The sequence below is a fragment of the Bidens hawaiensis genome, unplaced genomic scaffold (assembly GCF_021521415.1).
Source record: "Bidens hawaiensis isolate Kalapana, Puna unplaced genomic scaffold, B.hawaiensis_p1.1 tig00030158_1, whole genome shotgun sequence".
NCBI classification, from domain to species: domain Eukaryota; kingdom Viridiplantae; phylum Streptophyta; class Magnoliopsida; order Asterales; family Asteraceae; genus Bidens; species Bidens hawaiensis.
In genome coordinates, this window is record NW_027495002.1 from 212,346 (window position 1) to 224,887 (window position 12,542).

Genomic DNA, 12,542 nt, shown 5'->3' on the forward strand with positions numbered 1-12,542 from the left:
AACTGTTAAAAAATAAACTTAAAGCACTATAAAATGAGGAAACCATTGTATAGAACTCACTATAAAAGAAATCTTGATGAGAGACCAACACATTAAAAGTTCTTTTGGCCTTTGTTTTGTTTGATAGATTAGAAACCAAGAGGCCGGCCTACTAGTTTCAAAGTATTATACAACTTCCAAAGATACTTGAAAATTAAATCACCATTAAATTCCGCTTAAAGAAAGCCTTTTCATTACCTCATACCAGTTTAAATATATACCAATCTTATACATATTTAGAACAACTGTACCTTACAAAAATATAGTTATCTCCATCTTCTTGGATAGGTTTCTAGAATTATGGCTGAAAAGAAGGCCAATGAAGCTAAAATATCGATAAAAGTAATAGTAGACAAAGTGAATAAAAAAGTGGTGTATGCTGAAGCTGATCACAGTTTTGTTGACATTCTTTTCAGCTTCATGACATTGCCATTGGGAACAATTGCCAGACTCTTAGGGAAACATGTGGATACAAAGCTCTATCCCCCCGGGAGCTTGAACAATCTGTACCAAAGTTTGAAAGATTTTCCCGAGTGTTACTTTGCTACAGAAGAATGCAAGTGTATGCTTCTTAGCCCCAGAAGTCTATCACATGATCACTGCAGAAACCTTAAACTGAAACTAGACGACACGGAGCCTTCAAAATACTTTAAATGCCCTTCATGCCCGAGTCATACTACAAAAAAGGTCCGACCATATGAGTACATCACAGAGCTTAATAAAGAATCTGTCAGCACTTGTAACAAAGCTAAATGTGTGAAATGTGGCACCTTGATGAATTCTGAATCTGTGCGTATAGGTTTCTCTAGTGTTCCGATTCAAGAAAACGTTGTCGTAGTGATGGTGCTTTGTTTGTTTCTGATATTGCAACTTATATTGTCACTGACGATCTTTGTGTGATGCCTTTCTCTTCAGCCAGCTGCATTCGGTTGCTGACAGATCATGGAATTGCTAACAAGAGCTGTTTGGAGGACATAAAGTTAGATTTGGGTTGTGAACAGGTAAATTATATGTCATTTGTTCATATTAGAATGTTTCACACTTAATTGCTTATTTCACCAACTTATAACTTATTAACTTTTTGAAAAGTAATAAGGTGTTTTGGATTGCTTATATTATAAAATGAAAAGTACCATAAGTTACAATTTTGTAACTTATTAACTCAATGAAAAGTTATAAGAAGGTAAAATAAGGAATCCCAAACACCCCCTTAAAAATGTAATTATTATTAGTTTATAACATTTTGTTTCTTTTTTTCCTACTTATTAAATGACAATAATTTTATATTGGCCAACAAACATAAAATGTCTAGGTACATAATAACTTTATATTACACAATAATTTATTTTCTTCTTTCAGATGCATTATCTTTTAAAGGTGGCGTTTACACTCGATTCTGTGTTCACTTATTTGGTTTTCCATAGGATCAGTTCGGTCCAAAGTTTAGTTGTTCCCGGCCAAAGCAGTACACTTGATCAAACTGATACATTGAAAATAGAAGAATCTCCAGGTTCAAAGATTCTTCTTGAAGTATCTTTGTAGAAGTCAACTGGAAAGGTTATATTTGCAGAAGTCAACTGGAAAGGTTATATTTGCAGAAGCCAAAGAAGATTTTGTTGACTTTCTTTTCGGGTTTTTATCAATTCCTTTAGGAACAATAATAAAACTGATGAAAGGGTTAAGGGATATCTTCTGTGACTTGTATGGATAATGTTTTTAGAAGCATTTCAAACATGAGTGTAGGAAGGTACCTTAAGTCACAAGAAATCAAAGACATGTTACTTAAACCTCATTTTGGTCAGTGGTGTTCTTCAAAACACCAATTATTTTCACTGGATTGCATCTCGTTAGAATATGGTATTTCTTATATGAAAGATCCAAGGATAGATGGGGAACTACTAAAACAATCTGGGTTGTTTCTTGTGATGGATGAGTTGCGCATAACCCCTTCATCGTCAAGTTCGACTATAAATACTCTCAGTAGTTTGGAGGCCTCATTTGATGATATTGAGAAACATGAGAATAGCATTGGCTTAAATGAGGTATTCTATCGCCACAGCGGCGGCCCAACTAGCGGATTAAATTATACGGGGCCTTTTTTCAAAAAAACATACTTTTTTCCTTACAAAACTAACACTTCGAAATATGATGAAATCAGCAAATAAGATTTTATATTGAACATTGTATTAGTTACTCCAACACAAATTCGACCACTTAACATAAGCCAACTAATGAACATAGCGGATTCAACTAAGGAAAAAATAATCCAAAAATCAACCAAAACAGAAATCAAGCATAATTAGACGAAAATCAAGCATGACTTTAATTAACAACAGGAAAAAAAATGAAACCTTGAATCGTTAAAATGAAAATTGAAAGATATAACAACATAAAAATCAAACTTTTGAAACCTTGACTCATGAATGTTCACAGGCTGTGAGTCGGAGTGTCGATAGATTTTGAAACTATTGGTGTTTTTTGTCTCATCTCTCAAAATCAAACTCGATGATGTATATCATAGAAAATAGGAATATTGGTTTTAAATAATCCCAACTATGGCCTATTGGTAAATATCAGTCCCAACTTTACACTTGCCTGCTGACCGTCCCAACTATTGATGTATTTGTTTTTAACGGGCCGCGACTAACGGATGTTAACTCCGTTAGTGATTTGCTGACATGGACCTTCTTCTCCGGCCGGAAACTTGTCGGAAACCTGCAACTCGCTTCCATTCTCCCTAATATCGTTACACCATCTCTCTCTATCTTTCCCCTCATTCGAAACCTAACCGACGTGCCGCCGTTGTTGTCTCCGACGAAGTCCACCTTCGTCAATCGTGCACCATTCGAGGTAATTGGACACATCATTCGACTCGTTTTTATCCTCTTAACAAAAGCCCTATGCTTATTTTGTAAACCGTGTAACATTGATTTTAAATTTTTGAAAATAAAATTGGGTTTGGTATATAGAGATTGGCCATGAAAGAAGATGAAATCTACTTCATTTTCTAATTTCCGATGTGTTTTGAAGAGGGAGGGAGACTGTGTGATGATATTAGGGAGAATTGAGGCAAGTTGCAGGTTTTCGATAAGTTTCTGGTCGGATAAGAAGGTCCACATCAGCAAATCACTAACGGAGTTAACATCCGTTAGTCGCGGCCCATTAAAAACAAATACATCAATAGTTAGGACGATCAGCAGACAAGTATAAAGTTGGGACTGATATTTACCAATAGAAAATAGTTAGGATTATTTAAAACCAATATTCCTAGAAAATAATATAATATTCTTAGGAAGAAATAATCAAAAGAACCAACATGATAAATTTTTTTTTTAATCAAATATAGAACAAGGTATTTGTTAAAGGTGATATTACCTTCATGTATTTTATACATTGTTTTCTTTACTGCATTATTAGGGAATAATTTTTCAATAAAATATAAGACAACACAACATTTTATATCTAGTCTAGAAATAAATGTGAACCACTAGAAAATTATATTACAATGTAATTTTAGATGTAAATAAAAGAAGTAGGAAAATTCACTGAAATGGGATAAAAAGCATTGGCAATAGGATTCGAACTTGTCTCTGTGAGAAAAAAAAGGCACGCCTACCATTGCAATACAAAACAATCATTTGATAAGAATGACGACACATGATAATATGAACATTAAAGATATGAACTTTTATTTAAAAAAAACGGAGCCTTTAAATTTTGGGGGCCTAAAGCTAGGGCTTTAGTTGCTTATAGCATTGGGCCGGCCCTGTATCGCCATACGTCTAATTATATTCTTTATGTTCTTTTATTGGTGTTAATTTCTGTTGCTAACATTTTTTTGTAGGGCTTAGGAATAGTGAAAGCCTTGCTAAAATCGTGCTCGACTTTGACGGATAGCCTAGCTTACCATCAACTAAAAACGTGAAGTTGGAAATCTTATGTGTTTTTACTTAAAAATGTTATCTTCGTTTTTCAAGTAATGTTATCGGTTATCGTTTTTAAACTGCAACTCAATGTATCTAGCTAATGCATGATATTTATTTTGGTATTGAAAATGTTTCAGATACTCTTGTTGTAAATCTTGTTAAACTTTGTCACTTTTAGATGGAACTTGTTGGGAATGTTATCTTGGCGAGGTATTGAAAATGTTATCTTGGCGAGGTTTTGATAATCTCCTCGTCCAATCACGCCTAATGAAACTTGTTGGGAATACAACGTTGAATGTATTGATATTTTGACTTGTATTGTAGGTCTTATAAACGGGATCTCACAACTTTACTCAGATCAATCCGTGTTTTTTGTTAGCGAAAATCACTAACAACATTCGGATCCGGATAAGTTGTTAACTGATGAATTTTTCATGATTACTCACTTGTCAATAACCATCAATCAATTTATGAGATTGAAGGGAACTGACGGTTCAATTTGATTCCAACCCGTTTAAGGGCATATTGGTCAACGACCAATCGATTTCTATCACTTCTGGTCAGAACCGATTTTCGATCCAGAAGACTCTTATTTTTGTTAAGAGATTTTAACTTTACTAACAAAAACCCGACACGCTGTTCGGATTATGGTCAGTACAAGCTCGCTTAACGTTAAATATCTCATAACTGTAGTTCTAGACATCTGTTTGGATCGATTCCAGCGGCTATGTTATCGGTTTCAATCATAGTTTATTATCACTAAGTTTCAGGTCTGTTTGGTCTATCTCAGTCAGCACGTTAAAGGACGGTTTGTTCGTTTAATGGTGTTTTTATTCTTATTTCTCGCACACTCGCCTAAGCAATAAGCTGAGATGTCATTCCCCCCCTTTTTTTACTCTTTTCAAACTTTTCGGGAACATATGCATATCTGATTTACATTTTTATATCATATATAAACACAAACTAGCAAACGTAAATATTGCGTGTATTTCAATTAAATGCTAATTACTATTTGTTTAAGTGTTTATTTTATCGTATTCGGAGAGGTCCATCATAATATATCACAGTAAGTATGATCATACTTCGTCTAGTAGCCAAAGCCCGCTTGCATGGCGATGGTCAACCGACAATCACATTTATATGCTAGTCTTAGTAGCCAAAGCCCGTTCGCATGATGGTGGTCAATCGAGAATCACATTTGTATGCTAGTCATAGCAGCCAATGCATGATTCGCAAGGCGACAGTCAACTGACACATTATTTGCTCACGTTTTGATTGATAATTACTCATATTATTTTGTTTGCACATTTATCATAGGGTTAGTTTCATTTAAAAACTCAGAAAAAGTTAATAACTTTTTAGGAACTCTTAAAAACCAAATATTTTTTAAACTTTTTTTATATAATAACATTATTTTAGAGTAGTTTTATCATATTTGATATATAAATTTTTTATTTACATATATAAATCACAAGTTTACATATATGTAAAATTTACGTAATAACAAACTTCCATATGTGTAAAAGAAAATTAGATATGTGTAAAAACTAATTTGTATAATTGTAATTATATATATAAATATACAAAGTGATAAAACTACACTCAAATAATATTAATATACAAAAATTATTATAAAAAACATTAGTTATTATGAGTTCCTTAGAGTTCTTAAATGATATTCATCCTATATATATATATATATATATAGGGTTAGGTTAAAATAAAAACCACTTGAGTTATAAAAACTCTAGAAACCCATTCTCAACCACATGTTTTTAATTAAAGATTAAATTTTGTGGTCCACAATTAAAGTTAATAAAAAATGTTAAAATAAATATAACTGTTTCTCTCTCCTAAAAGCATATAAAAAAATTAGTAAAAAAATGTTAAAAAATAGCAAAACAATTTTTTTAATGTTTCGATGTTTTATATTAAATGTTACAACATATATTATATGTAACAAAAAAAAACGATGTTACGTAGGGTTTTCGCGGGTTTGCACAACTCAAGTAGGTTTTCATTCTATACTTTGCCTATATATATATATATATATATATATATATATATATATGGGGTGGGTTCAAGTGAAAAGTCCTCTTAAAGAGAAAACTTAAAAACTTCTAAAAAGATTATTTTTAACTCTTTTTTAAAGTTTCTTTCTTTTTTTTCCATTATTCTTATATGTTGGTATTGGTTCCAAAAAAAAAACCTTGTCGGTAACCTCGTCGGTGTAGTGCACATATGTAATAGTGTGCATTGCATATATGCAAAAGTGTTGTATTGCATATAATACAACACTATTGCACATATTTGATACACACTATTGTATATATGCAATATAAGACTAATACGCACATCGAATACACATTAGTACGTATGTGTAATACAACATTAACGCACATGTGCACTACATCGACTTTTATTTTATTATTATTATTATTTTTTTCCATATAATACAACACTACTACATATATATAATACACAAATATTGAATATATGCAATTAAACACTATTTTACTTAAAAATACATAGTAATACACATGTGTAATATAATGGTTTCGCACAGTAATACGTATGTGCATTACAGCGGGTTTTTTGTAATTTTTCTATTTTTTTTTATTTTTTCGAGTGAAGGGTAAGAAAATGTAAGAATAATGGCGAAAACAGAATTTTGAAAATATATTTTTTATTTTTAATTAAAAATAATTCTTTAGGAATTTTTAAGTTTTCTCTATAAAGATGAGTTTTCTCTTGATCCTATCCCATATATATATATATATATATATATATATATATATATATATATATATATATTAGTGTCGAAACTGGTGATCATCTCACTCAACATGTGTTGTTGAAAAATCTCTGTTTATTTTCTACGCATATACAAGTTACTAGTTGATCTGAAGTTAAGGTGAAGAACACATAGAGAGACTTTAGAAATTAAAAATAAAGAATATTTAAATGTTATTTTGTTTGGATTATTGTTGTCAAGTTTATAATTTGTGCACATATTTGAAATCTGAAATAAATAAATTAAATGGATATTGTCATATTTTATAATGTATGATAGTATCTTTTGCGCTGTGAACTAATGGTTCGCACACCGATATTTCCACCTTAGGTTGGGGTGTGACACTTGTCTTCAGATACAATCAGTTCATTTTTAGGTTCAACCATAAACTTTCATGTTCTCGTCTTTATTTTTAGGTTCAACCATAAAATCTCACGTTGTTAATCTACATGTCCATGTACAACTGCACAAAACTTAGAACGAATAAGATTCGTCCACAGACCCTCTCGAGGGTCAAAGAAGAATTCGTTCACAAACACTCCTAATTTCAGTCCCTCAGCTTGTAAGTGATTTGTTTAAGTCCTAGGTTTCCAACAAACTTTGCATGAATGACCTTGACAACAAAACACATGATTTTGAATAAAACAAGGTTTAATAAAATATGTACGAACACAATGAAAACTTAAAATCTTTTTGGCATTTTCATGTATTTTAAAATAACAAAAATATATACATAATATTTGAAGTTGAAACATAAAATAAAACAAAAGAAAAAAAAATAAAAGATAGGAGTAAAGATGAAATTAATATTATATAAAAAATACCTACTTAAGAGTTTACTAAATTATTTTTGTGAGAAAAATCACGACATGGAATCACGTTATCTGTTAACGTTCTAGATCACACTTCTATTCGGACATAATTATGCCAAGAACCCAAAGTCGATTGTATTTGTCCATTTTAAACTTAACAAGTATTTTGATGTCAAAGTGATACTTTAACGTATGTATTAGACACAATGCTTTCACATGTCACCTCAACTTGACTTAAGCCTTTCTTTTCTGATCATATTACGCTTATTGACACTTAAAAATTTACAATTGACTCTATCTAGAAAGATTAAAATAAAGTAGAAGTTCAGGGCCTCAATAACCAGGTCTTGTATGACTACAAATATAGAAAACCTAAGGCTTGAACAAAAGAAAGAAAATAAAACAAAGCAAAAGATTCAGGAACTTAACAATCAGATCTTTTATGACTACAAACATAGAAAGTCCAATGTTTGAATCAAAGTAAAAGAAGAAATAAATTAGAATTAAAAATCCTTTTCTGATTACAATAGTGATATTTTCAATGTTGTTTTTCTTTTCCTTTTCTGACTCTTTTTCCTCTCTTTGTTTTTCTTGACACTTTTCTAGACATATTAAAATGGAACTTGACACTTGACATTATAAGACAACTGTGATCAGGTAAAGAGAGACTTGGGTATGACATGTTATTTACATTTCAGCCTTCATTGATCCGACTTTGGTGGAGTCATGCAATTGCTTCATGAATGTATAGCCACTAGCATAGGCTGATATTTAAGTTTATATCACTCTAACACTTATTCGTTTGGCAAGCCTATCTACACATCAAGCGATGATCTTGTTGGCTTTTGATCTACTATTTTCATGTGCTAGAATCGTTAGAGATAATTTCTTATCATTTTTTAAGGATTGGATAAATTTCTCAAAATATTAAAAGTTTTAATTATCCGACTCACTCTAAACAGGAACTCCCTCTTAACAGGATAGTACTTTTAGAAATGTTTTTATGATTTTCTTAAAAGAATGTAAAATATTTTTGGTAGTCAAAAGATTCATTTTAGTTTTCCTTAAACTTACAAAGTGAAAATATTTAATAACTCATTTTCTCCCACTAAAATTGTGAAATATTTAAAAATATTTACAATTTTAAAACAAAAAAGGTAGATCGGTTGTTTTAATCAAAATTGATCATGCCAAGCGATTCAACCAGAAAATCAAATTGGGCATGATCGATGGCTTTAGTGAAAAGGTCTTCAAAGTTGGCGTCAGATGGACTATCTTAAACATGCATTATCACATTGTATAACAAAGTTTAAGAGATTCAAACCGAGACTCAGCAAATGATGTTGGATCCATACTTGAGAGAGGTAGTTGGACCAGGTTAGTGATGGGTTGGTTAATATCACACGCTTAAAGGAGTTAAAAGTACATGGTTTCATCTTGTTTCATGTCAAATATATGTACTTTGATGGTGTGTTTGTGAATTGTAGGTGTTGTGGATAAAGGATACAAAGATGCAGATTTGAGCATGTTTAAGGGCTAAGAGATTAAAGAAAATCTGAGTCAGGCATACCTTACAACCTGGCCGTACCCTACGGCCCCTGCAGTTTCAATCCACGAACTTTCCAAGTTTGACCAAGTTTTTATGAGGAATAATGCCATATTAATGGAGATCTTTGACCATATGACGTGGAGGATTATAAGAGCCGATTTAGAGCAATTGGTAATCATCTTTTGATCATCTTTTCCAAAATTTTTCATCAAGAAACAAGAGGAGAATCAAGAAGCAAGGTTTTTCATCATCAAGGTTCACCATCAATTGAAGATTTCATCTTTATTATTTTGTAAAAACCATGTTTAACATGCTAGGCTAAACTTTCTTTTGATCAACTCGGGTCTAGGGTTTATGTTTGCATATTACAATTTTGATTTGTGTTTGTTGGATTTAAACTTTATATGCTTCATCATCATTGTCGAACAATTAGGATTTATGTGGTATTTTTGTGTTTGGAAAACAAAGTAATTATAGTTGAATCTATTGTCAATTGTCCGTTTTTGGTGTTTAAATAATCATATGCTAGCAATTGGTTTACGAATTTCATACTATATAACTTGATTTTTACTAAGACAAATTCCTAGCGTGTGTTCCTTGCCCGGTCATAAATCGAAAGGTCAATACGACTGGAATCCCTTGTTTTGTAATCATCCTTGTTTGCACTTATTTACCAAATTATTTCTATGTAATTTCCAATTAACAAACTAAATTAAAAGTATAACTTGTTACATAACTCGAAGCCCGGGGTGGTCATTTTTCCCAATTCTTGTTTACATCAATCAACTAAGTTACTTGGTTATTATTTGACACTCATTTTACATTTACAATCATTTGCAATCTAAATCATATTTGGTCTATACGACTTTACACAGAGTTTCATAATTATTAATCAACTAAATTTATATCACCGACCACAAACTCTTCGTGGTTTGACACCATTCTTACCCTAACTAGTTTAAGGTATCTAGGACACATATTTTCTCTATCTTTGACCGTTTCGACGACGACCGATCAGTTAGTTTGAGAACACTCGATAAGTTGTGGTTGAGCCATTTGAACGAGGTTGGCGTTGTTGAAGCACAAAGTAGCGTTTGGAACACTTCCCTTCCTTGAAGTTTGTCCTCTCATGTCACTTATGAAAGACTCGAATCCGCCATCGAATTGTTTAACATCAAATAGCAAGGGTTCGGCTCCCATCATATGTCGGGTGCAACCACTATCTAAGTACTAGATACTGTTGACAGGCCTTTCTGACTGACCCTACATGGATGAACAGCTAGTTAGAAGTGGGTTCCCGAGACTTAAATGTCTCGGGAAGATTGAACGAAAAGTCACCAAATTTTATCTTGTTATTTTTGAAAATAAGATAAAAGAGAAATGCGCTTGGCAAAAGACTTTTTATGCATGTGAAGTCTCCACTATTTATATTGGGAGACTTCCATGCTTCCATTCACATTATTTACGGCGTAATAGGCTCAAACATACAAAGACCTCTGGCCAAACATATAGGTAAACAAAAGTCAACAAGCTACCTAAATACAATAATTACAATCTAAGTAAATACAAAAGACTAAATTACAAAACCGGGCTCTACAAATCTAATTTATTAATATTTTCGCCTATTAACTATCCAGCACTATAGACAATTACCTAAAACCAAAATTAAATTATTATTTTTTATTGAACTAATTAAAACTAGAATCGAACTCAAATCAAATTTAAATTGAACTCGAAGTAGCTTCAAGTTCTCAAAATAAGTAAATCAATTAAGGTACTTAAAAGTATTCTATTCTTTTAGTAGCCCTAACATACTCCATTAAACTAGCAAGTAATTACCCAAACAATTCAATTGGCCACGTCTTAAAAACTAACTTGAACCAGCTTTAAAGTTATAAATATAGACAGTCCAATTAGTGTTCGAAATTCAATTTATTTAATAGCCCTATCCAACTCCATTGAACTTGCACATGTTTTTCGAATCACATTCGAATTGAATCAATTCGATTAATTCGAGTTTTTGAGATTCATTTTTCGTAGCCTTAATAGACTTCGTTAAACTAGCAAATAACCCGCAAAGTTCAGTTGACCACCCTTATCTTACAAACTGATAGGATTTACTTTCTAAATTTCAAAATTCAATTGAATCAGTTCGATTATTTCGAGTATTCTAAATTCGATTTTATTTTATGGCCCTAATAGCTCCATTAAACAAACAATTAATGCAACAATATAATCGGCCACCAGACCCTCACCGTAGAAACTACTTGACTCGTTGCTTTCCTACTAATTCACGCTCCCATACACGTGAGTGAATTCATTGGTGTTTTTTTACTGAATTTTTCATGAAAAAAACAAGAAAATTAATACAAAAATTGAAGAATTAGAGTTGAAGCAAACACCTTGCATATAAAACTTAAGCTTAATGCATACCAAAATAATTATAATATACGTCAGGTACATTCAACTGCCAGATTTATATAGCCATAACATTACTTAGCAAACTAGGAATGCATTAACGAAAAACAATTAAAAAGTTGCAAGTTTAATTCAGTTAGCCGAAAATATCTGTCAAAACGGACCCAGATCGTAATGAGGCCCTCAGCAATCTTAAACCCTGCAAATACAAAAAAGTATTAACAAAATAAAACACAAATGAAACAACATAAAGAAATCTACTTGAGGTTTTGGAGTGTGTCACCTCTTCCAAGCCAAAGCTAATTTCATATTTCTGGATATCATCAAGTGGAACTTTAAACTTTTCCAGAGTACTCAAAGCCATATATGATGATGAGGGACATACAAGCAGGTCATCGGTCACAAAAAATATACCAGACTGACGTAAATATCGCTCATTTAACCTCGGATCTTTGAGTTTAATACCATAGTTGTTCATTATTAGCCTGGCAAAGGTACCTGTTAAAGGAAAAGGCTGGTTTGATGATGAATACGTCTGCCCGAAATGAGGTTCAAGTAACATATCCTTGGTATGCTGTGAAAGAAGGTATCTTCCTACACTCATATTTGAAATGCTTCTGAAAATATTATCCATACAACTAATAGAAGAAGCAGCATTCATCAATGTCCCAACTACTGTTAGGAACTGATAAAATACCAAAAAGAAAGTCAACAAAATCTTCTTTGGCTTCAGCAAATAAAATCTTTCCAGTCGACTTTTGCATAGATACTTCAAGAACCATCTTTGAACTTGCAGAAGTCTCTTTTATCATGAAATCACACTGATCAAAAGCATCTCTGATAGGATTCTTTTTGTTGAAAATTAAACGAGTGAACGGAGAATCTAGCGATAATGCCATCCTCAGAAGATAAAGCATCTGAAAATCAGAAATTTGGTAAAACATTTATCTTTTGCAGGATGTGGTGGTCCAATTAGTCAGAATCACATTGATGCCTTGCTACTT

General features: G+C 32.0%; 1 protein-coding gene across 1 annotated transcript; it reads left to right on the forward strand.

Moving 5' to 3' along the window:
* The first annotated feature begins 339 nt into the window (after positions 1 to 339).
* LOC143579887 (uncharacterized) lies at positions 340 to 1,581 on the forward strand. Its single transcript, XM_077063063.1, has 3 exons — positions 340 to 768; positions 849 to 1,040; positions 1,399 to 1,581. The coding sequence occupies exons 1-3, from the start codon at positions 340 to 342 to the stop codon at positions 1,579 to 1,581; spliced, it is 804 nt and encodes a 267-aa protein (XP_076919178.1).
* The last annotated feature ends 10,961 nt before the right edge of the window (positions 1,582 to 12,542 follow it).